The 25,470-nt window shown below is 38.8% G+C and overlaps 4 protein-coding genes across 5 annotated transcripts; 2 read left to right on the top strand and 2 right to left on the bottom strand.

The window, feature by feature from the left end:
* Window positions 1-5,506: 5,506 nt before the first annotated feature.
* On the bottom strand, window positions 5,507-13,997 carry LOC108867343. The gene is made up of 6 exons (XM_048591925.1): window positions 13,835-13,997; window positions 12,923-12,975; window positions 11,908-12,289; window positions 7,313-7,531; window positions 6,759-6,922; window positions 5,507-6,650 (listed from the first exon to the last, which is right to left on the bottom strand). Exons 1-6 carry the CDS (start codon window positions 13,995-13,997, stop codon window positions 6,333-6,335), a joined length of 1,299 nt encoding a protein of 432 aa, XP_048447882.1. The 3' UTR covers window positions 5,507-6,332.
* A 343-nt stretch (window positions 13,998-14,340) lies between these two features.
* On the top strand, window positions 14,341-19,615 carry LOC103948646 (glutamyl-tRNA(Gln) amidotransferase subunit B, chloroplastic/mitochondrial). Of its 2 annotated transcripts, none has more exons than XM_009359684.3 (9): window positions 14,341-14,525; window positions 14,921-15,590; window positions 15,930-16,139; window positions 16,859-16,999; window positions 17,086-17,289; window positions 17,812-18,009; window positions 18,086-18,154; window positions 18,984-19,100; window positions 19,214-19,615. In XM_009359684.3, the coding sequence occupies exons 2-9, from the start codon at window positions 14,961-14,963 to the stop codon at window positions 19,292-19,294; spliced, it is 1,650 nt and encodes a 549-aa protein (XP_009357959.2). In that variant the 5' UTR covers window positions 14,341-14,525; window positions 14,921-14,960; the 3' UTR covers window positions 19,295-19,615. The 2 variants fall into 2 exon arrangements, with proteins under 2 accessions (XP_009357959.2, XP_009357958.2); XM_009359683.3 differs by having other exon boundaries at window positions 14,342-14,525; window positions 14,925-15,590.
* Window positions 19,616-19,640: 25 nt separating this feature from the next.
* LOC103948713 (F-box protein At2g05970-like) lies at window positions 19,641-20,987 on the bottom strand. The gene has a single exon (XM_009359773.2). It carries the CDS (start codon window positions 20,985-20,987, stop codon window positions 19,641-19,643), a length of 1,347 nt encoding a protein of 448 aa, XP_009358048.2.
* A 415-nt stretch (window positions 20,988-21,402) lies between these two features.
* Window positions 21,403-22,451, top strand: LOC103948714 (mitogen-activated protein kinase kinase 9-like). Its single transcript, XM_009359774.2, has one exon. It carries the CDS (start codon window positions 21,403-21,405, stop codon window positions 22,351-22,353), a length of 951 nt encoding a protein of 316 aa, XP_009358049.2. The 3' UTR covers window positions 22,354-22,451.
* The last annotated feature ends 3,019 nt before the right edge of the window (window positions 22,452-25,470 follow it).

The raw sequence follows: 25,470 nt of genomic DNA, 5'->3' as shown, positions 1-25,470 counted from the left end.
GGGGGAGTAGTATCAGTAGAAGTCTCAAGATCGGCAAGTGGCAGCATTGTTGCTGATGTGAAATATTCTAACACTCAAATTAAAACCCTATGATTGTAGTATATGAAAGTAGGGATCGTTTTAGGCTGGGGATTAGAAGGGATGCTAATCAACACAATTAAGACTCAAAAACACTAAACTAGACTCTATAGACTCTAAACTAACTTAAAACACTCAAAACAACAACAAACACTCAAAAAGACTCAATTTTAGACCTAACAAGTGTTTTGGACGAAAGTAAACCCTAACTTGACTCAAAAGACTCAAAGAAAACAGATTTTGACTCAAATAACAAGACTAAATGAAAGGGGGACTGTTTTTGACGAATTTAAAACTTAAAACAAAAACTTTGTAGAAAACACTTTGTAAAAACGAAATTAGGTGAATTAAATGGGTGAAGGGCTAGTTAGAGGGTCATTCTCCACACATGATATATGCATATAAACCAATTTCCAGTTATTTTCCTTTAGACTATGAATGAAAACGCCCCAAGTTAGTTGCATCGCACAACTAACCATCAGATTTTCCTTATTTCATTGAATTAGATGGAATACGCATCTAAACCAAATTATCTTTCTTAAGTTCCCTATATGAAACGTATGATAGAGATACATGTCAAAAGTCATTAAGTTCTATGAAAATCATAAGCATTGACAAGGCATTCATCACTATGAAACGCATGTGACTTATACCAAGGATTTACTTAACACGATTGTGACTAGCAACCTCCACTACTTGTGAATATAAGTGAATAACTATTACGTGAGACCCTCTTATACTCTAGCATCAAATTCATGCATGCAAATTAAGTGTCGACCCCCAACCCACATACATAAACAAGTTTTAATAACTTAGATAAGCAAATCACATTCAAGACTCAAGAAACAATAACTGGATATAATCAATTCATATAAAACATATAATCATGGCTTCAAATTCACCTCTAACTAAAAAGAAATTAGTTCCACATGTTCGCAAAACAAAGATAATTAAACTTAAACATTAAAAATAAAGATAGAATACACCTAGAAACACTCCAGGTGGCTCCTCCTTCCTTCCTTGCTGCCAACAATGGGGATTTGTGTGAATTTAGGCTCTTGAGGTGTGGTGGATGGTGTGGTGTGAATTTGTGGTAGAAGGTGGTGGTTTTTGAGTGTTGTGGCATCATGTATTTATAGGGTGAAGGGGAGGCACGAAATTGGGCTGAAAAGGAGAGGAATTAGGACTCCAAATCACCAAAGAACAAGGACACTTTCAATCAGATTCCAAGGAGGACAAGGAATGGTCCTTGTGGCAGATTCTAGAACTTCTAGAAGGGTTACATGTGGCATAAACTTAATGCACGAAAATAGGGCTTCTAGAACTTGATATTTAGGTGATTTAATGTGAAAAGGAGTCCTCTTTGAAGTTGGGATTAAGGTAGGAAAAGATTAGGATAGCATAAGATAAGATAAGGTTGGATAAGGTTTGGATAAGATAAGGAAATTTGGATAAGGTTCCTTATTTCTTGCTATTTCCTTATCTTCTTTGCATTTGGACTCCTCTCTCCAGATTTTTAGCTTTCCTAGCCCTTCTTGACTTCAATTTCGTCCATCCTCTTTGCTCCATGGTTAAGCTATCCAATCCATGCCCAAAATTGCTCCATTTAGCTTCAAAATGCCCTTTCTTGCTCCTTTTGCCATTAGGACCTAAAAACATACGAAAATAGCTTAAAAGACTAAAATAAATAGTAATTAACTAACTAAATGCAAGGAAACAACATAACTAAGTAGCATAAATATGCTTCTATCAGTTGCTGTGGGTGAGCACGACACTGCAGTGCCTGCTCCTAGTTCTGTGGGCAACGATGCTGCTTTTGTTGGCTGGGCTGGCAGTGTAGCCACTACGGGCTCGGTTAATAGTGGCAACGGAAGATCAATGGTAGCAGCAGCCATGGTCCAAACCTGTTCGTTATGCAGTGTTTCCCCCTGAAGAGGAGGGTTGGAAGAAGCTGAAGAGTAATACATCTCAGACTCGGAAAAAGTAACATCCATGGTAGTATACAACGGTACCCTTTCTAATGTAATCCATACCCCATGAAAACACACCAGAGAGCACATGGGTCAAGTTTTGCCCGTTGATTTTTATGTAGATGAACAAAGGCAACACATCCAAAAACTCGCGGTGGGAGCACCAAAATGGACGGTAGAGGCACGAGTGTAGCAAGAACTTGCAAAGGTGTAAGAAAATTCAATACTTTGGATGGCATAGGTTGATAAGGTAAGTGGCAGTCTGAAGAGCAACATCCCAAGAGGAGCGGGGAACATCCGCCCCAATCAATAGCGATCGAGCTGTTTCTAATAGATGACGATTTTTGCGCTTAGCCACCCCATTCTGTTGAGGAGTCTAAGGACAAGTAGTCTCATGGAGGATTCTGTGATTAGTTAAATAATGTGTAAAATCATTATTAACATATTCACCACCGTTATCAGAACGCAAAATCCGGATTTTAGTAGAAAACTGTGTCTGAACCATGGTGTGGAATGTCTTAAATGCCAGCAACACATCACTTTTATGCTTAAGAAGGTATAACCATGTCATCCGTGTGCAATCATCTATGAACGTTACAAACCACCTAATACCAGATAAAGTAGTAATCAGAGATGGTCCCCAAACATCCAAATGAACAAGACCAAAAGGAATATCACTTTTATTAGAATTCAACGGATAAGAGACACGGTGACTCTTGGCAAGTACGCAAGTGTCACATTTAAAGTTTGAAACCAAACAACCAACAAATAAATTAGGAAACATATGTTGTAAATAACTGAAAGACGGATGACCCAAACGGTGATGCCATAACCATATTTGACGCCGTTTGTGATCAACGGCTCTTTGGGCGAGATTGACCTGTCTTGTACTGACATCGTCCACAAAATAGAGATCCCCCTTCTTAGTACCACGACCAATTATCTCCTTCGTGAGAATATCCTGAATAAGACAAAACTTCGGATACAATAGTGCACAACAATTCAATTGCTCAGTAGCTTGGCCAGGAGACATTAATTTATGCTTTAGTGAAGGTACAAGTAGTGTATGCCGCAAAGAGAGGGTAGGCGTGAGGCGTACAGTGCCAGCACCAGTTACCGATGAGGTAACACCATTAGCATTAGTAATATTTCGTCGAAGTGGAACAGTATCACAAGATAAATCAGTGGGGTCGTAGGTCATATGATCTGTGGCACCGGAGTCAATAATCCAATCGGATTGAGTATCACAATTATTCATATTAAAAGCATAACCATAGTTACCTGAGGACTCTGGAGGCATGTCGGAAGAACTCGAAATAGGAGGATTCATTGTAGGATTAGTTAGGGTAGTAGTGTTTATTATAGGGGTAGGATCGGTTAGGATGAAATTGTTTCCATCGTGGAGTGGTGGTAGGTTCTTCGTGGGAGGGCTGAGTTTGCTTGAGGGAACGGGCAAAGCAGAAATCCTAGGATCTCTGCTCTAATACCATGTAGAAATATCAGAGAGATGGGCCATATGGCCCACTTCTAATAACACCGATATTGTCCCTAACTTGGTAATTACCACCTGCACAATCCGTCAGGTGTGGGGTTTTATCACAAAAGGTCTCGGTGTTAGTTAGAGTGGGGTTAGGATATTTCAACTATTACTTTTCTTTTTGTATGACCAATGTGGGATTCAACAGTTTTTGCTAGAAAAAAAAACTTCCATAAGGCTTATCCCTGCTACATGATGTTGGTGCTAAGTGATTTGTTAGTTTGGGTGTTTTGGTGAAAGATGGTAAAAGAAGATTAAAAGATACAAAATCCACTGACCAAAAGGGAACTTGTAACTCGGTGAACGAAATAACTGATTGATCCCAATCTGCTTTCATCAAGGAAGTTCATTTGATTGTTCATCCTTGGTTGTTTGAGTTGCAATGCAAGGAAACTGGGAAAGTTTATTTCAGTCCTTTTACCAAAAAAATCTCTCTTTGGCTTTCCTTCTTTCGTTTCTAGGATGACAGGCATGGTAGAACTATTTCAGGCTTGCTCGGTGATCTGTCAAATGTTGCTTAATTGATCAATATTCATTATTATTTTATGTTTTCTATATGCTGACGTGATGTCTCCAGTCGTGTGCATTATTACAATTATATGTTTTGTCAGTGACCCTGGATGAATGGTCCGATAATGAAATTGATGCAATGATAGAAGTTGGAGGAAACTCTTCTGCTAATTCAATTTACGAGGCTTTTATTCCTGAGGGACTTTCAAAGCCTGGACCAGATGCCGGTCATGAGGAACGTTCAAAATTCATCCGGTTAGTTATGATATAGAATTCTAGAATCTACCATGGAGCAGATTCAATTGTTGGGTTATTTTTCAGATGTTTAAAGTAGTCACATATTCATGTAGGTCAAAGTATGAGCTTCAAGAGTTTCTGAAACCTAGCTTGCGGATTAACTCAGGTCCTTCTAGAAAGAACTCTCTCCAGAGCACTCTCCAATCAAATAGTTTTTCTCGAAAGATTATTGATAGTTTCCGTTCAAATTCTTCACAGAAATCGGTAAATATTGTCACACCTTATGTCTGCCTTTCAATTATGTAGTTTGAGTATAAAAGTAAACGTTCATATACGTTGTGAGAGTGGAATATAACTGTGTTCGATACTTGAAATATGCAGCAGGAAGGTCCGGTTAAATCTTAGTATGCCCAATAACCAGATTAAAAAAAAAAAAAAAGTTATTGGACCCGTGGACCCGTCCCGAACCGGCCCGTTTGATACGGGCCGAGTTAGGTCCGGTTCCCAAACTTAAAATCCCTACACCCGGCCCGGCCCGGCCCGTTACATTTTAAAACGGGTAGGTCCGGTTCTTCCAAATTTGGGCCCGGCCCGGCCCGTGCCCAGCCCTAGATAATACAGTTAAGTTAGAAGTTAGTATATTTATATTTGATGAGAACAAGAGTACACATCACCCACTTTTAATTATTCTTTCATTTAACAAGTCTCATGACATGAACAACACTGCATAAGATTTTCTTTGTTTTTTCGATAGTAACTATGACTCTGTTGAATTTTTGATAAGTGAATTTAAAAATTACTTACAATTCAATATATTATCTAGCCTTGTAACACATGACAATCTTGTAACATAATAGTGATGCTCACCACCTAATCTCTTGACATCCATAATATGCATGTTAGATGAAATTAGGTTTTTTTATTTTATTTTATTTTTTTAATGTACGGTGAGGTTCATGGCTTTCATTCTCTAAGTTTTAGTCATCCTTTGAATAAATAAATAAATAAATAATCGAAAATATATACTCCCAAAAAGTGGATATGAATCTTCAAGATTTGTGACCGATGTATTTCTTTGTTCATCTTTGCCTTTCAACCATGGATGCTTACATCTAAATCGTAGAAAACTTGGTAAATGAAAATCATACCTGGGAAAAAATTGGGCACAAGACAATTAAGAGCTTAAACAGAACCAAAAAGCAAATGGCTACGTATAGGTTACAATGAAATCAAGATAATGTGTATAATATCAGATCAGACGCTATGACTGATGACAAACAACAGCCTTGCAAGACAAGTCATTATTTACAATCCAAATACCCAATTCTTGAAGCCGCTTCTGAACTAAATCTGAAGCCGTATCACTAGACCAAAATACCATCTGTTTTCCATCCCCCAATGATTGATTAACATTACTGTAATCGATCTTGAGACCGAAGCTTGTCTCGTCGAGACTCTTGACCTTCACACCCTTCTGTTCCAAAAGCTTTGTCATTATGAAACCAAAACTTATGCTCTGCCTTTTAACTAGCAACGAGTTCGCCATTGTTGCAAATTTGGATATAAAATCATCACCATCAACATTCTGAGCGAAAGATCTACGGGCAAAGAAAAGTTCCGAGCTCTTCCCTATGTAGAAATCGTATGAGGGATCAGACTCAACAAAAAGGTCACTACTGACAGGAAGCATGTTCCCGTCCACCACCCAGGCATTGTACCTAGATTCTAAACACTTTCTTAATACATAGGCCTTGATCATTTCTGCATATGAATCTTGGAGAGACATCGATTTGTAAGCTCCTACACTCTTCAGAAACTGGTTTGTACCAATCACCGGATATCCTCTTCTTGCCAGATCAAACATGAAATCAGATTCGGGGCCAACAAGTACATAGTGCCATATATTTAGCCTCTCAAAGTGGCAGAACAAGTTCCTTATTGCCAGCTCGGATACCCCAAATAGGCTCACTATGATAACAGTGTCATGTTTCTGCACAGAATTAAACAGACCCGAGTTCATCAAAGCTCCCAACAACTGTGTCGGGAAATATTTCTCTGAAACAAAAATCATACCACTTAAGATCACTCAACGGTTGCACGTCCCAAAAATCCGAATCAAGAGAACTTTCATTCAGTATGTGGGAATCAGGCCCAGCTGTTTTCCCATAATTAACACCAGCATCCCTGTGAGAGACGCTAAGCGCTCTCTCTTGCAAAAAATTGGTGTAGATATTAAAGTAGCCACGAGTATGAATGAATTTAATGAACCAAGGTGTCCATATCTTCTCTCCCATCTTTTTATACCACCCTGTCGTCACCTGCACATGAATTTATCATCTCAACTGAGGAATGAGCGAGATAATAAAAAGTTAAAATTAGAAAAGAAAAAAAATCTAGAAATCGAATTTTTAGAAGTAACAAAGTACCATGCCATCAAGAAATGGCTTAATGCCTTTTGCCTTGTGATTGTCATACCACACCCTGAACTCTTTCCAAGGTTTAGGAAAGAGAAGCTGACCCCAGGTGCCAACTAGTTGGTACAAGAAGAGTCGTGTTGTATCATTCATTTGTAGTTTGTTCCCGTGTTTACCTATAAGCAAACAACAAATCCAATTCTAGTTTGCTACCCATAAGCCAACAACAAATCGAATAAATAGGTTCTCCGTTTCTTTTCCATTTGTTTTCATGAATAAAAATGAAAAAGAAATATGGCAAGCTACAAATTCATTCAAATCCAAATATTCCAAAACTGAAATTTAAATTTGATTTTCCTTTGCCTAATACAATCATGCAAACGAGTATCTTACAACATTCTTGGATAATCCACACCAACGAGATCAGATTCAGGTATCAGACAATGCTTAAAGTAGAAGAGATCCAGTACTAGCTCTAACCATAAACCCTTTTACATTTTCCTTTTTGGGCAACTAAATTAGAAAAAAGAAGAATAACAAACAAAGAAAACAAAATAGGATGGTACCTGGGACAAACCTTGGTCGCTGCAGCGATGCCCCGTAGATGTAGGGACGATAGTTAGAGGCATTGTAATAGTAATTCACGATCAGACTTCTCAGAAACTTGTAATACAGCGGTGAGACCTCCAAGTCATCTTCCACAACAAAAGTGAACTCGTTGTCAGAGTTGGGCCACCAGGCCTCCAACCATTGGGCCTGCAGGCCAACATTTGCAGTCCGGTAATGTTATTTCCTGCCAAGATAATATCATCAACATAGACAAGGAGGGCAGTGAATTTACCATCATGGTTTCGGAAGAACAATGAATAATCTGCCTTGGATTGTTGATAACCGGCCTTTCTAAGAGCACAAGAGAGTTTGATAAACCATTGACGAGAGGCTTGCTTAAGCCCATACAAAGATTTATGAAGTTTACAAACTCGTGTCTCCCCCTTTCGTCCGAAACCAGAAGGCAAGGACATGTAGACATCTTCTTCAAGATCACCATGGAGGAAAGCGTTATTAACATCAAGCTGGTGGAGGTGCCATTGTTGGACCGAGGCAACAACAAGGAGTAGACGAACTGTAGTCAATTTTGCAACCGGAGCAAAGGTCTCTCGATAGTCTAAGCCTTCAATTTGGCTATAACCTTTGGCAACCAAGCGTGCTTTATATCTCTCAATGGATCCATCAGATCGAAATTTGATTTTGTAAACCCATTTACATCCAACCGGCTTCTTGCCAGGGGGCAATGGTTGCAGAGACCATGTCCTATTCGCAGCAAGGGCTGCCAGTTCTTCTTCCATAGCGAAACGCCAGTGAGGGTCGCATATAGCCTGTGAGAATGAGCTAGGTTCTATGGCAGCTGAAATGGAAGTGGTGAAAGCACGATGTTGAGCAGATAAACGATCGTATGTGAGGACATCAGACAAAGGGTAAGGAGTACCTGGTACTTTGGTCAACGCCGAGTGAGATGAAGGGACGGACCGAGAAGGGAGGTTGATGTCGATGTGATATTGTTGAAGATAACCAGGTGCATGAGTGGGTCGTTTAAGACGAGGTGGTGAGGTGGAAAGAAAAGGAGATGAAACCGAAACAGGACTCACCGGCGAAGAAGATGATGGATCGACGGAATCCTGCTCCAGTAGAATGGACGGATGAATGATGGGATCATCACAGGCAGTATCTTGAGTATGTGGAAACACAAGTGGTGAAACTGCAGCAGAAGATGAAAAAGGGAACACATGTTCATGGAAAATAACATCACGGGAGATAAAGATTTTACCCGTGTGAAGGTCGTAAACTCGATATCCCTTTGTGCCATATGGATACCCAAGAAAAAGACACCGCGTGGCTCTTGCATCAAATTTTGTGGGACGATGGTGGTGGGTGGAAGAAAAACATAAGCAACCAAACACTCGCAAATGTGCATACGCTGGCTGTTTGTGGTGAAGTATTTCATAGGGTGATTTGCCTTGAAGAAGAGGAGTGGGAGTCCGATTTATGAGATAAGTGGCAGTGAGGATTGCATCACCCCAAAATTTCTTAGGAAGATGAGATTGAAAAAGTAAGGAACAAAATACTGTGTCACGTTCTAGTGCAGAGGCGGAGTATCGTTCAATGGCAGCAACTTGTTGTGAAGTCACTTGGTTGAAATCTGTTCTACAAGACTTGGGTATCAAACATAAACGTCCAATCAAGTTATATTGTGATAATCAAGCGGCACTTCACATCGCTTCGAATCCGGTCTTTCACGAAAGAACCAAACACATAGAAATTGACTGCCATCTTGTACAAGAAAGGGTTCAAAGTGGAATGATCGAGACATCTCACATCTTAACCATGAAACAACCAGCCGACATCTTCACAAAGCCACTGAGCTTATACCAGTTTACGACTTTGCTTTGCAAGTTAGGAATAATCAACATTTATTCCAAACTTGAGGGGGAGTGTTGAGAGAACTTGCCCCACTAACCTGGACAGAAGGAATACTGCACGTGGGTACAATATTCCTTGTCAGCAGACTACCACATGGTTTCAGCTCCTGTGCTCTGATGTGTTGCAGCATGGGCAGCAAGCACGCCACCTTTACAACATTTGTTTATTGCATGCAATTGTTTAAATGCATGCGTGTGTGTAAGATGTATATAAAACAACCAACTGCCATTACAACAATAAATCGATAACACAACCAAATATTAAACTTAATAAGATTGAAAAAGTAAGGCTCTAGCAACATTGAGTAAGTGGCGGTGTTTGCGCTCTGCTACCCCTTTTTGTTGGGGAGTAGAGACACAACTTGTTTGATGGAGAATCCCCTTATCTGAAAAAAATTGGGTCATAAAAAATTCTGGACCGTTATCACTACGAAGAACCTTGACTCGTGTGGAAAATTGTGTTTCAACAAGGTGGATGAAAGTGATGAGATAAGATCGTGCATCTGATTTGTGATTCATTAAATAAACCCATGTGCATCTTGAGAAATCATCCACAATAGTTAAGAAATATTGTGCCCCTGTGATAGTGGGAACATGGTAACCTCCCCAAATGTCAACATGAATTAACTCAAAAGGAGCCTTTGTGGTGATAGAACTCAAAGGAAAAGGAGCACGTGTTTGTTTGGCTAATGGACAGATCAAACAATCATCAATGCTACAAAAATTCAAATTTTTAATGCAAGTAGAGAGATGCCGTAAGGTCTTGTTGGAAAGATGGCCAAGGCGTTGATGCCAACGCTGAGAAGAAGAAGAGGCAACAATTGACAATGAATTGCACCTGGTTTTCATCACATTATCAAGGTAGTAGAGTCCTTCTCATTCAGTTCCCGTCCCAATCATCTTCCCCGATCGTTGGCCCTGAAGTAGACACATTTTATCAGTGAAGATGACAAAGCAAGATGAGGTATTAGTGAGTTTGCTGACAGAAATTAAATTCAGTTTAAATGATGGAACACAAAGCACGTTGTGAAGGGTGAGATCATTTGAGAGATGAACTGTGCCAATATGTGTGACATCGGCAAGTGCATGATTGGGTAAGTGCACTTGTCGATTGTATACTGGAACACTTGTGGTCATTAAGCTTGGTGAGCAGACCATGTGGTCTGTGGCGCCTGTATCGAAAATCCAGTCCCTTTCCTTATTGAGAGCAGAAGCACAAAAAACTCTACCTGACAAGTTATTCATAGTAGAGGTGGTACCGACATGATTAGATGTGGAGTTGGATTGACTCTTATCAAGGAGTGCAAGCAGATTGTGATATTGCTCGGAAGTGAAGCTGTAGGACGAAGGAGATGTTGCTGGAGGCATTGGCTGGGTATCAACATGATTAGCTTTGGAATTGGAACCCCTGCGATCCTGATAATCTCCCCTATTGCTGTTGTCTTTCGCCTTTTTCAGTTTGCGGCATTGATCAATGGTGTGACCTCTCCAATTACAGTAGTCGCACTTGAGGTGTGCACGACAGGTATCTGAAGTGTGTCCAGTTGCATCACAACGACCACATTTTAGATGGGAATTTCTTGGAGAAAAATTCCTACCAGAGTTTCGCATGTTATCCCGCACGGCGAAAGCTGCGGTATCGGTGACTGAGGACCTTCCAGGAGCATGTATTGAAACTGTTCTTTGCTTCTCATCTTGAATAATAAGTGAGAAAGCTTTGTTGACAACAGGGAGGGGATCCATAAGTAAAAGTTGCCCACGAACCGCAGCGTAGGATTCACCCATGAGAAACTTCATGATTTTCTGACTTTGCTGAAACTGCATTAATTCTTTTGCAGCTCCACATGTACAGGTTGGGAGAGTGCACATGGCATCACGTTCATCCCAAAAACTTTTCAGTTTGGTATAATATGCACCAATGTTCAAATTTCCTTGAACACTTCCATGTATCTCTTGTTCAATATGGAAGAGATGTACACTGTTTGTGTGAGAGAAACGTTCCTTCAACTCATTCCAAATATCAGCTGCAACATTGTTGTAGATGACACTTGCTCCGATATCTTTCGAGACAGAGTTAAGCAGCCAGGATTTCACGAGGTTGTTGCAACGAGTCCACTGTTGGAATTCACTTGTGGATGCAGACTCGGGCCTTTTAATGGATCCATTGATGAATCCTTCCTTGTTCTTGGCATTGAGGGCCATGACCATGGCTCGGCTCCAAGTGGATTAATTTTCGTCATTCAAAGGGTGTGTGACGAGGATCGCTCCAGGCTGATCAGAGTGATGAAGATAAAGAGGATCGCTGGGATCTTCGTATTTGGTGTGTTTGCTGGAAGAGTCAGTTGGTTGTTTTATATACATCTTACACACACGCATGCAATAAACAAATGTTGTAAAGGTGGCATGCTTGCTGCCTATGCTGCAACACATCAGAGCACAGGAGCTGAAACCATGTGGTAGTCTGCTGACAAGGAATATTGTACCCACGTACAGTATTCCTTCTGTCCAGGTTAGTGGGGCAAGTTCTCTCAACAAGTAATTCACGATCAGACTTCTCAGAAACTTGTAATACAGCGGTGAGACCTCAAAGTCATCTTCCACAACAAAAGTGAACTCGTTGTCAGAGTTGGGCCACTAGGCCTCCAACCAGTGGGCCTGCAGGCCAACATTTGCAGTCCGGTAATGGACGAGTTTGCTCCCAAATTTCCACTCAAACTCATCTACAAACTCCAAAATCCGATGCGACTCCTGCAACTTTTGATCAATGTTTGAACTTGAAGGGGCATCCCCTGGGGCAAAATGGTCAACGTAGACGTGGAGATGGACCTCGTCAGTGAGGTGGTTGGCGGCAGCAAGGGAACGTAGGCAGCGAGCTACCGAGTCAAGCCGATTGAAGGTGAGGACCTTGATGATGAAGGTGAAATTGGGGTTAGAGTCAGAAGTTTGGGGAAGGAGAGTGAATTTAGGGTTAGGGCTTGGGGGTGAGTGGGGGAGAGAGGAGTGGTAATAGGAGAAGAAGATGGAGAGGATGGAAAGAGACAAGAGGAGGAGTGGGAGGAAGTGTCTCTACGGTCCCACCATTGTTGTAGGGCTAGAGCCTAGATCTGGGATTTGAAAGTAAAGACGGGCATTGTTTTTACATTGAAGATGTTCAAATAGCTTTTTCATTGAAGGTGTTCATGTCTTCTCTCCATCTTTGTGTACCTGTACATAAAGTTCACATCTTAACCGAGTAATAATACTAACGTTGGTTTTGGGTTCGATTTGCAATAAAATTTAACTATCTAATAAAAAAATTCACATTAAAAATAGGAAGTGAATAAAATTTTTTTAACTGTTTTTATTTTTGTTGGATTGAAATACATTAACTGTCGAAAAATTAACAGCGAAGTTCATAACAAAACTTTTCGTTTCGACCAAGTTTGTAAAATGCTATCCATTATATCAATCGAAATGTTAATTTGCTCCCTGTATAAATTTACCTACAATCACATCAAATTCCTGAACCAAAAAACCATTCAAATCTATAACACTGTCAAGACTCATGAGTTAACAAACGAATGTGAATACAAAGTTGTTTGCATAAAAAGTTCAAAACCTATAAAAACACAAACTGAAATTCTATTAAGTATATGTCCAATGTGGAGGCGGATATAGTTTTCTTGTTTAACTCCGATCTCGCATAAGTATCATATTTACAACTATATGATACTTAAAAAGAACACTCATGTTCTCAATCTCTGTATCTGAAACTAACACAATCAAGAAACAAAAATCTTAATGCAAATTCAACTAAATAAATGTGGTTAACCAATATTGTCAATCCAACAAACACTAGATTCCATTCACATGTTAGTAAAACGCATGTTTTCAGCTCCTAGTCTCCGTTTAATTTTTCATATTTTTATAGCATATGGGCACAAGTTAGTGACAGGCAACAAGATGGTTGAGCTTCCCAAAATGTAATACAAAATTTTGTGACGTAAACGCGGCTGAAAGCATTACAAATGCATGAGAAACATGTGACCGAAGAGAGGCAATAACGTCTTGAATAATAGATCAAGACAACATATTAAAGTAAGAATTTATGAGTACAACAAAAAATTGATTCTTTAGTACATGGTTTCCCTGAACATTGGTTCGAAAAGCACTGTCTAAACAAAACATTACACACAAGTACTGAAGAAAAACCAAATGCAGCATCAAATGCACATTAATTTGTACAATTCAAGGACATGTACAAACCAAATCAATTTTCCAACATGGGAGTACTTCTCAAATCGTGTTGTGGGTTCTCTTTGTTCTAGAAGAAATTGTACATAATGCAATTAGCATTGTTGTCCGACGTTGCCACCAGTTAACCATCCGACAGACACCAAACCCAGTTAAGCATCACACACACAACATCTATATAAAACACTGCAGAACAACAGAACAAACAATATATGCACACTGTTGTCCACAAATTAACGAAACTCTACAACTCAAATCGATTTTCGGACAACGTACTGCTGATCAAGTTCTGGGTTCTCCTTGTTCCAAAAGAAATTAATGATTTAACACAAAAATAAATAAATAAATAACCCAAAATACCAGAAGGAACTCACTTGCCTGTTACTGAGATGCGAGATTGATCCGGAGACAGCTGTGAGAAGGAGCTTGAGAGATCCAGAGGGCGACGAAAATCAGAGACGGGGGTGGGAGTCGCTCGCCGATGTATGGGGGCGGTGGCGTTTGAAGGTTTGGAAGGAAACGATGGTGATGGTTGTCGCATGTCAACATTATTAAAATACAGTTATACAGGAATATAAAATATTCACGTTATTTAAACGTGACTGCACTAAATAAAAAAAAAGATAAGAAAAACACCCAATCAGGGGCAGACAATCTGCCTCCGCTCGCAAGTCGCCAGACAGAGAAAGCTTTGTGACTGTTAGTAAAGATCCAATCCAACGGTGGAGTGGATGTGTGATTAAATCCCACCCAATAATCCAACGGTACAAACGAACCTCATTTTTTATGGTGATCGCAATTATCCCATGTTTCATATCCCCGACCTCTTCTCTCGCCCACCACACGATCCTATTATAGCCACTCCACTCAGTCACTCACTCCTTGCCATCCGCCATTGTTGCCTCCACTTACATCTCTTAATGCAACTGCTTCCGCATCCTTCTTCCTCTGTCGACCCTACTCTTCTTCTTCTTCTTCCTCTTGTTTAAGCAGCTGTGAGAGCTGCTCCAACGGTCCAACCGCAAGTCTGAACTCTGAACCAACCTATAACTTCTTCGACGAAGCACAGGTAAGTCTTCCCTTTTCCTCATTTGAATTCTGTCGATTGCCTTTCAAATTGTAATATATTACAATGAACACCCTTTTTTGCATTTTGTGTTGTGCTCTTGGGATAATTGTGATGCCCATCAGTTGTTTGATGGATTGTCTCGGTGGGAAAATCTTGCCTTTTGGCGAAACTGGGACTGGGTTTTGTTTTTGTGTTTGTATTTGATGGCTTAAATTGGATTATGATGTTTTGTTTTCTAATATATTGTTCGAATAGGCGAATGGCACGGTTAGAAACCTAGGATTATATATTACCCCTGAAAAATATTACTTTCATTCAGTTGTAGCTGTTACAGTTAACTTAGACTCGTAGTCTTGCTTTTCAACTAATTCATGCGTTTCTTAATGGTTGGGAAGACAGCCCTTGCATTGTTTGATATCCAGCTGGGTTACGAAGATGGCTTCCACGATCTTTAGAAGCCTTCATACGAACCCTTGTTTGCTCCATCCAACTGCACTACTTAGAAGAAAAGATGTCATTTTGTATTGCACAATGAGGAGTGCACAAACCCAGACAGCCGCTACACCAGATAAGGTTAAGCCACAAGTGAAAGTAGCACCGAATATTCAGAACAAAACACTCGAGAAAGCATCAAAGGACTATGAAGCAGTCATAGGTATAGAAACTCATGTCCAGCTCAACACTCTTACCAAGGCCTTTTGTAGTTGCCCGTATAATTATGGCTCTCCACCGAACACTAGCGTCTGCCCCGTATGCATGGGTCTGCCTGGTGCTTTACCCGTTTTGAACATGAAGGTCATTGAATCTGCAATTAAAGTCGGGCTTTCACTCAATTGCAAATTGTCATTCAACTCAAAGTTTGATAGGAAACAGTACTTTTACCCGGACCTTCCGAAGGGTTACCAAATATCACAGTTTGATGTTCCAATTGCCACCGGTGGCTACATTGATGTGGATCTTCCTTTGGAGTATGGTGGCGGGCATAGGAAATTCGGCATTACAAGAGTTCACATGGAAGAGGATGCAGGGAAGCTGCTTCATTCAGAAGGTGGAAGTTACTCACAGGAAAGTACCTTTCCTTTCATACTTTTAAATCAACACTGTTCTACATCTTATAAGTTATAAAATAGAGAACCACATTCTGTTTTTTTATTTTTTTCTCTGTGAAATTTCTTTATTTCCTATTTTCTTTTATTTGTTGTACTACTTTAAAGGTTTAATTAGATTCGTGTTGTGTTACGGATACTGCGTAAATTCAGTTTTGTATGTCCTTTGAATTTACTGTGGAATAACAATTACTATTTATGCATATATAGAAATCTACTTCTCATAGTTATGTAAGGTTATGAGAGGCTGAGGTTAACACTATCACTTTTCTGGATACTATTTGTTTATTTCATGCAGGTTGATTTAAACAGAGCCGGGGTGCCCTTGCTTGAGATTGTTTCTGAACCTGATATGAGAACTGGTATTGAAGCTGCAGAATATGCTGCAGAATTACAGAGGTTGGTTCGGTACTTGGGAGTGAGTAATGGGAATATGCAAGAAGGTTCACTTCGTTGTGATGTGAATATCTCTGTTCGACCAATTGGGAACATAGAGTTTGGGACAAAGGTAAGTAGTTACTTTACACATTTTCTGTTTTTTTTTTTCTTAACAACTACAAATCTAGTATAAAGAGAAACACGGGAAAAAAAGAGAGAACAAAGAACTGGGATGATTTACCAAAATTTCAAAATTTCAGCTATGGAAACTGATTGAAACTGCTGGTAGGTTCTTGGAATAAAGTAGAATTTGTTCTTTGCAAATAGTCCGTACTTTTATAAAGTTTTAAAGGAAATGCCGATTTTTTAGAAAAAGGTAGAATGATATTGGTACTTCTCAATGCATTCTCATTTGTTTCTCAAATTAAAGATGCCTTATTTCTAAAAGTTTCCTGCATTGAAGAATATCCACAGAATGTTATAATTTTTTTACCCTCTGGTGACATCTTCTCAGAAAGGAAGCATTTTTTGTTTGACAAAGATCTTACCTGAATGACATAATGAGTTATGGAAAATACTTTTTAACATAAAGAAATACACTATTAAATAGGTTATGTCAAGCCTTTATATCATCACTGTCAAAGTCACGGCATTGGATTAGAAACCCACAGTTATAGCATGTACACAACCACTCACCATAAGAAAGACAGAAGGACTGGAAGAAGGAAAAAAATGTTGCAATGTAAACTGACTGTAATGACTATTTTTCTCTTTGGCCAATTTTTGCTGTAGTATAATTGTATATTGTTTTCAGGGACTGATGTAATTCTTCCTATTACATATTGGCAGGTGGAGATAAAAAATTTGAATTCATTTTCCTCTGTGAGCAGGGCAATAGATTATGAAATCTCCAGGCAGGTGCTTCTTCATAGTCAAGGCGAGGACAAAGAAATTGTACAGGAAACTCGTCTATGGGAAGAAGGAGCTCAGGTGATAGCACCTTTATCATCCTTATTGTGTAAAACGTTCCTCTGTGTCCAGCTACGTGCTTCTGTTAACTTTATTGTGCTGTTCAGAAAACAGTTACAATGAGAAAGAAAGAAGGACTTGCTGATTACCGATATTTCCCAGAACCAGACCTTCCAGGAGTTTTCCTCACCCAAGACTATGTTGATGGCATTCGTAATACATTGCCTGAACTTCCAGAAACGAAGCGTCGGAGATATGAAAAGATGGGTCTGAGTATGCAGGATGTTCTTTTTCTGGCCAACGACGTAAACGTAAGTTCTCTGGAATATTGTTCTGAATGCTTTCTCTGTCTTGGAGTTGCTTTAAATTTCTAGAATTTGAGAGTTAAAGGAAGAAACAGAAGTAGAAATTATGACTGAAACAAAAGAAGTAGAAATTATGAATGCTTGCTCTGTTGGGAGTTGCTTTATATTCCTGAGGTCACATTATTCACACAAAGAAAGAAAGAAAGAAAGATCAAAAGAAAAATTAATATTTACTTACAATGCTAGCAATTGTACCTGGCGGGTTTGACGTCTGGCCATCTTTCTCTTGAGTGTCTATCAGTCTCTTACTGTGTGTTTTAAACTAGATGTTTTTAGTGTCAATGGCTGGTTCCCTTTTGAAATTACTAAGAAAAGCCTTTACTTAGTCATTTCATCAGTTCAATGTTCAAGTGGTTGATGATTATCTAAATGGCATGATATGCATGCCTATTATTTTTGTTTTTGTCTTAAAAAATGGCATCATATGTAATATATGAAGCGGGGCTGATTGCTTTATGTATACCATAGGTTGCAGAGTTTTTTGATACTACTATTACAAAGGGTGCTGATGTGAAGCTAGCTACCAACTGGATAATGGGTGATATTGCTGCCTACATGAAAAATGAAAAATTGACCATCGATGAGATTAAGCTTAGCCCCAAAGAGTTGGCTGAGTTAATAGCTTCCATAAAAGATGGGACTATTAGTGGGAAAATAGGGAAAGAGGTAATGGGTTTTCTTTTCTTCTTTCGGACTACATTTACAATTTTATGTATTTCCAAAAGATCAATGGAATTTGCAGATACTGTTTGAGCTTCTAGCCAAGGGTGGTACTGTGAAGGGGCTGATTGAAGAAAAAGATTTAGTACAGGCAAGTTAACTTATTGCCAGTCTTGTTATTTTTAAGGGAGTTTTAACTAAACACTTCTGGTACTGTTCACTTTTATCGAAAAACCACATTTTGACCTTTCTCTGGTACTATTCACTACACCTTTATTTGTCATTTTTCCTTAAAACTAAAGTTTTTTTGGACTTTTCGTTAGTTTTCCTTATTTTTAAATGGTCAGATGTTTGAGGTGTGATTCATTCTTATAATTGTCTGTCTTGACTTTGAAACTTAATTGCCCTTATATCCGATGTTCAGTAATTTTATCTGATTCTCCGATTCTATGCTAGATTAAAAATGTGCCGAAGGTTGAGCACCTTCTCAAGCATCATGTGCCTTAGCCTAATATAGCATTCATTCTTTTTTTTGTGTTAACTTCATCATCGTCGCAATATTTCTAAAAATAACAGTGTCGTCTAGATTCTGGATTATTTCCCGCTTACCAGATTGGTAAAATTGGTGGTATTGTATCTTATTTTTGGCATGTTTCGCAGATGTTATCTAGTTTCAGAAGTCAAAAGACATTATTTTGATTTGTTTATTTGCCCCCTACTTTATGTGAGTTAAAGTAAGGATAACACTGGAGATTCAAATACAATATAACAATTCATCTCACCCTAAAATAACTCATTGATCCTACTAATTTGTCTGCTTAGTTTCCAATTAGAGAGTATTTATGTTGGATGATGTCATATAAAATTTATGCACAGCTGCATGCAGCCAATCAAACAGTGAAATAAAATCATCTTACGATGATAATATGGTTTAAAAGTTCGTAACAAATTAAGGTCCTCTAATGACGTGTTTGTAACAGATAGTAGATCCTGCTGAGATTGAAAAAATGGTAGAAAAGGTGGTGTCGGAGAATCCAAAGCAGCTGGAACAATATCGTGGTGGAAAAACTAAACTGCAAGGTTATTTTGCTGGGCAGGTAAAATTTTGTGAAACAGTAATCCATATGCTCCGTTTTTAAATCACGATTAAGCTATTAATAGTGTTTCTTAAGTTGAGTGAGATGGTTTTGAACATTTTAACCCTTTGCAGGTAATGAAGCTATCAAAAGGAAAAGCAAATCCAGGACTCCTAAACAAGATCCTTTTAGAGAAATTAAACGCCAAAAGCTGATTAAGTTCCAGATGATGCAATATCGTGGCCATCAATCGCAAACAAGCATTGTCAAAATCAAATGAATTCACTCAAGCTGAAGCGTTTTGACATTTTGTGGCCTCCAGTTTATCTTGCTTACGGTAGAAGCATATTTTGCAGCTACTGCTGAACCAGTAGTCAGCAGCCGCTTGAGATTGTTTACGTGCCTCATCCCGAGTATGGAATGAAGGTTACCTGGAGAATGTAGAAATGATTGACTTGTAACCTCACCCTCTTCCAGTAATTTTGGTGTTCAAATATTAATTTATATATAAAAGAAATGAGATCGATTACATAACACATCTATTTTGTGTACCATCTACTTTCACCATGGGTTAGGAACTATCCAAAAGGGTGGTGGATCAACTCTCCACTTCTCAAATTGGTAAATTGGCTTCACAACTTTGTTGCCGATGTTGTATATTCCTACATCATGACCACCATAACGATTGTCGTCAACACTGCCGGCGTCGAAATTGATCTCGTCCCATCGATCGTCCGTGAAGTAAATTGAGTTTTCTTCGCATTCTAGAAAATCAGGAGTCGATAATGACATCGATTGATTCCCGCCCAGAAATAAAGCTTGACCGCGCAAAGATTCAACTTTCTCCCACTTATTGGCTGTGAAATTCAACTTGAGAACATAAAACTGCAATGTTCTGTAGGGACAGAAGTAACCATACTCATCTAGATCCCCCTCAAGAATAGCCGTGCCCTCATGGTTGACAAAGTTGCCGATAACTCGCCCCACGGACAATATCTCACCCAAAGACTCCACCAAGTAAGTCTGAGTAGAATATTTGTCCTTGGAAAAGTCCTTAATTATATGATTTACGTTTTCTAGCTCTAAATATGGTTGATGAAGATTCATAGTTTTGATGGGAGTAGAGGAGTTGTTGAAGTCCCTCCACACTTCGACCGAGCCATCCCCCGCCAATGCATACAACTTCTCCTTGTGAAAAATAACATCACAATATTCTCCATGCACACCTTCTAAGCCTCTCCATCTGCTGCCCTCCTCCCCGTACTTACAAAATCCAAGTTTTGAAGATAACACACCATAAATTATCGCAACAACAAAGTTGCCGTTGCAAGAAGGGTCGGAGGAGAGAACAGCTTTGCAAATAAAAGTCATGCGCAATTGTTCAATGCTGTCAGGATTGCTGGTGCAATTTTGCAGAGACCAAATTTTTGGGAGTTGAATTCTACGCCGTGAAACGGGATTGAGAAGGTGTGGGACTGCGTTGTTGTCCATGATCACCAGCCAACCGTGTGATGAACCAACACACCAATCATCATGACATTCTTGTAACACGTTCTTGACAGTGTAAACTTCATCTTCTTTAAGGCTGTAGAAACAACGAGTGCTAATATCGTTATGAACGTTTTCTTGATCACTAGGGAGCATTAGCCATGGAGAAGTTTGCGGAAACGATGTGGCATAATAACATTTCATGGCTTGATTCCAAGAAGAACAAACGGATTTAAATCGAAGCATGTCAAGGAAGGAGAGATTTTTCATTATTAACTCTAATATTTCAGATCGGAGGTCAGACCAATTTGGCGATGTTGTTCTTCTCTCTATGTGGCGACGGTGGTATACTTTTCCGAACATTGTTGAATGAATGGTCACGACGCTTCGTAAAGAGTGAACGGAAAGAGCAGACACCATATATTATATAATGGATTTGAGTTCGGGAAATCCAGTTTGAGTTCGGAAACCAAACAAATTCAGGACTGTTTTAGGATTTAGGAATACTAGTCCAGGATGCATTAGGAAATTAGCTAGTTCCGAGTATCCTGCTAAAATTACTACTCATTTTAGAAAGGGTTGTGCCATCCACATACCCCTATTTAATTCTCACATAACTTTTGTTAACTTATGTCCCTTGATCATCATCAATTCATTTTGATCCGACGGCTGAAAATTAAGAGGGTGCGTGAGAAGTAAAAAAGGGTGTGTGGATATCCATACCCCTTTAGGAAAACTATATATATCAAAGCCCTAGCTACTCAATGGCCATAATCCATAAACCTTGCTTCGTACTCGAAACCCTACGACCTAGTTACTCAAAACTCTACTCACCATGGCTCTCATTCGAGGTCGGCAACTGAAGTCCTTGGCCCCTCTCTCCGTGCATGTGCACCGCCCATGTTTCTCTCTTCCCGTCTATCCTCCCGCACTGACGACAGCCACCAACCACTCCTCCACTTCAATCTCCGCTGCTGATCTCGAGACACTCGAACTCCTCGGCCAAGGTAATGGGGGCAAGGTCTACAAGGTTCGCCACAAGCAGACTTCCAGTACCTACGCTCTCAAACTCGTCAGCAACCATTCAGACCCCACGGTCAGGTCTAATCTCTTCCGCGAGATTGAGATCCTCCGCTGCACCGACTCTTCCCACATTGTCCGCTGTGAAGCCTTCTTTGAACAGCCCTTGGGAGACATCAAAATCCTCATGGAATTCATGGACTCCGGCAGCCTGGAAACTTTACTCAAAGACAATGGCACCTTCTCCGAGGCCAAGCTTGCCCACGTGGCCCGTCAAGTGCTCAGCGGCCTGAACTATCTCCATACCCACAACATCGCTCACCGTGACATCAAGCCCGCCAATATTTTGGTGAACAGTAACATGGAAGTAAAGATCGCCGACTTTGGTATCAGCAAGATCATGTCCTTAACCTCGGACGGCGCCTGCAGTTCTCCTGTCGGTACTTTCGCTTACATGAGCCCCGAAAGATTCAACAAGGAGAATTGTGGTGGCACTTACAGTGGCTACGCCAGTGACATATGGAGTTTCGGCCTGACCATCATGGAGCTCTACGTGGGTCGCTATCCACTCTTGCCCCAAGGCCAGAGTCCTGACTGGCCCTCCCTGATGTTAGCCATATGTTTTGGAGAGCCGCCGAGCTTGCCGGAGGGCGCTTCGCAGGAATTCAAGAGTTTTATTGAGGCTTGCTTGCGGAAGGAAGTCGGAAAGAGGTGGACTGCCGGTCAGTTGTTGAAGCATCCCTTCCTTTCCGATGTTGGTTTTTGAACGTTAATTTCTGTTGTACATTGATTGATTCCCACGGAAAATCGAAATCCGATGAAACATAATTTTTTATGCTCCCATCCTTTTCTTATGCAATATTATAAAAAAAAAAAAAAATGTGTTGGACCAAATCATTTGCTTTGCACTCAAGTTTAAATTCCATTTTTGTATAGGGTAATGACTAATTTTTTTAGACAAAATTTGCAAACCATGTGATGTACGTCGACAATAAAAAATAACATATTAATCAACGCTTAAGTAGTAAACTACCAATCATCAACAACCACATTATATGGTTCAAATAGATGCTATTCCTAACATTACCATTATGTACCATCTCTCTCATTGGCCCCATAGAAGTAATGTCCACCAATATATGTTGATCCATCTCTAATACAAAAATTGTACAAATATGATATAAAAAATATAATAAGACTAGCATGTTTGTTTAACTATTGTTTTATGGAAAAAAAGGATGGCCAGAGAAAAAAAAAGTAGAGAAGGATAAAATATCAAATGCGGATGTCTTCCTGCAGAATAATGAGGTTTTGGATAAATTATGTATAAAGATTACAATACATAAGGATTTGACAACACCCTTGATAGGTGTTTTCCTGCGAGAAGTATGCGGCACTTGACACTTGTGCAGGATAAGAGGAAACAACATGCACAGAGCGCTATTAAAGCAATGTGTAGCCATTACATTACTCCTCTTATTTGTTATTCCAGAGGAATGTTAGCTATATTTTCCTCTTGCTTTTTCTTATTTGCTTTATCCATTTAATGGATGCCATCTTAAGTTATTTTACACCTAAATGTATGTATCAATTGTGTTTAAAACTTTTCTTTTCTCCTTTTACTAATGTCCCTAATTAACTCCCATATGACAACCAAATCATTAAATTATCCACTAAAATTTGACAAATCTATATATTTTAATTTTTAATATTATCTTTTGTACAAGTTTCACTTTTGGACTCTCATTTTTATTTTTGTTTATTTTTTTCTTCTAACATTATATTCAACAGAAAGTATTGTATTCCAACTTGACATACACATGAAACATTGTTGCATCGAGCTCGATATCTTTCTTTTCAAAATCTTGAACATGCTGACACTAAGTGGGGAACTCTACACCCTAAGTAGTGGCTATTGTTGGTCTTAAACCATAAGTCATGACCATCCTTCCTCGTTTCTTTTTCAGAGTAACATGTTGATAATCCAAAACCTCTACTTGAAAAAACTTAACAAAAATAGAAAAGAAGCATATATATATATATATAAATAAATAAAAAGTAAAATTAATAATTAAAATAATTAGATCTGTCAAATTTTGGTGAATAATTTAATGATTTATTTGACATATAGGATTTTTAATTAGTAGATGGAGAAGAAACAAGTTTTAAACACAACTAATACATAGGCAAGTGGCCATTTTCCACAGTGGTGTAAATGAGTTGAGTCCTTGCATGACGGCATATGTTCAAACCCCGTCGGTGGCACAACTAATACATAGATTTAGGTGTCACATAAATTAACATGGCATTGATTGAGTTAGAAAGGCAAATGAAGAGAAATGTAAAAAGGATAACCTCCTGTTGAGCCGGCACCACTTCCAAATAGGGAAACAATTCAAATGTTAAAACAAATTGTGTTAATGAGGATTATACACTTTTTTTCCCTCTTTCTACACACCCTTGTTTAATTATGTTGACTATTTCGTTTCGTTTATTCAATGTGATGGTTATAAATAAAGAGAAATGTGTAAAAGGAAAAAACATTGCGTGGTTATCATTTCTCTTAATTTGTTGTCTGATAATATGGTCTTTGAAACCCTTAGAGGTTAGATATATGTAGATTTCATTTTTTTTTCTTTTAAAAAAAATGATAAACACAAACTATTTTTCTCCTTCTGCACACTTTCATTGCTAAGTGGATATTGTTTATGTTTGATTTATTCAATTTAATAAATAAATAAGAGTATGTGAGAGGCTAAAAAATATGAGTGAACTATGTTAAGTTTATGTTTTTTTCCCAATTATCTTCAACCTTGTTTAGGTTGCAGGACTTTTACTCGGATACCTAACCAAAAAAAAAAAAAAAAAAAAAAAAAACCTTTTCTAAACGAAAATAATTAGTCGGGCAAAATAATTTTTCGTCACCTTAGGTTTTGACTGACAACAATTCGTTACGGAAAGTTTGTGGCGGAAAACTCGTAACACAAAATTTTACTTGACAAAAATAAAAAAATCATTTGGCAAAACTACTTTGCCCGACCGATTTTTCGACGACAATTTCGTCAAGCAAAAGTGTGTTGACCAACTTTGCTCGACAAACCTAACATGCCCAACCAAACTCTTTCATTTGGCAAAGTTTTATTTTATGAAAAAAATAATAAAATATATTTAAACCAACGAAATTATCCTCGGATTAGTTTTAAAGAAAAAAAAATTAAAATATAAAAAGCTTGCTCAACGACATCCTTCGTTGGGCAAATTGTTACATCCCGGCCCGGGACAGATCACTTCCCAGGCCCGCTCCACCACCGTAGTACGATATTGCTTGCTTTGGGCTTACCATTTCCTCACAGTTTTGTTTTTGGGAACTCATGAGCAACTTCCCAGTGGGTCACCCATCATGGGATTGCTCTAGCCCCTTTCTCGCTTAAGAGAGGAGTTCCTACGGAACCCGAAGCCAGTGAGCTCCCAAAAGGCCTCGTGCTAGGTAGAGATTGAAATATACATATAAAGATCACTTCCCTGGGCGATGTGGGATGTCACACAAATGGATTAAATATTTTTTTAAAAAAATATACAAATTGTAATGTTGTTTAATCTAAATTATTAATCTTTATTATATTTATGTGAAAAGATATCACAATATAAAAAAAATATTTTTTATTAAAACTAAAATGTTCTTACATTATATTAAAATTGAAAAACAAATTTGTCCTCAGTTGCACATTATTATCTCTAAGCTGTCTAACTGTTTCACTCTAGAAAATATCCATCCATAAAAATTATAAGTTTTGAAAATAACCGCAGAACCAATGCCACTCGTCCATCCTATGCTCAAAATCCTAGGGTGGATGGCTCATAGTTTCATCATGAATTTCAAAAT

This window comes from the organism of the source record quoted next, unplaced genomic scaffold (assembly GCF_019419815.1).
Source record: "Pyrus x bretschneideri cultivar Hongxiangsu unplaced genomic scaffold, Pyrus_bretschneideri_v1 Contig36, whole genome shotgun sequence".
Taxonomy (NCBI): domain Eukaryota; kingdom Viridiplantae; phylum Streptophyta; class Magnoliopsida; order Rosales; family Rosaceae; genus Pyrus; species Pyrus x bretschneideri.
This window is presented reverse-complemented; position numbering and strand designations above follow the sequence as displayed.

Excerpts from the sequence above, each read along its gene's own strand:
- LOC108867343 (XM_048591925.1), bottom strand. The coding sequence starts at position 13,997 with ATGCGACAACCATCACCATCGTTTCCTTCCAAACCTTCAAACGCCACC. Across the intron at positions 12,976-13,834 it reads ATCTCGCATCTCAGTAACAG|TTTCAGATACAGAGATTGAG; the intron begins GCAAGTGAGTTC and ends TGATTGTGTTAG. Across the intron at positions 12,290-12,922 it reads TTTTTAAGTATCATATAGTT|AGACACTTCCTCCCACTCCT; the intron begins GTAAATATGATA and ends GTGGGACCGTAG.
- LOC103948713 (XM_009359773.2), bottom strand. The coding sequence starts at position 20,987 with ATGGTGTCTGCTCTTTCCGTTCACTCTTTACGAAGCGTCGTGACCATT.
- LOC103948714 (XM_009359774.2), top strand. The coding sequence starts at position 21,403 with ATGGCTCTCATTCGAGGTCGGCAACTGAAGTCCTTGGCCCCTCTCTCC.
- LOC103948646 (XM_009359684.3), top strand. The coding sequence starts at position 14,961 with ATGGCTTCCACGATCTTTAGAAGCCTTCATACGAACCCTTGTTTGCTC. Across the intron at positions 15,591-15,929 it reads AAGGTGGAAGTTACTCACAG|GTTGATTTAAACAGAGCCGG; the intron begins GAAAGTACCTTT and ends TATTTCATGCAG. Across the intron at positions 16,140-16,858 it reads ACATAGAGTTTGGGACAAAG|GTGGAGATAAAAAATTTGAA; the intron begins GTAAGTAGTTAC and ends ACATATTGGCAG.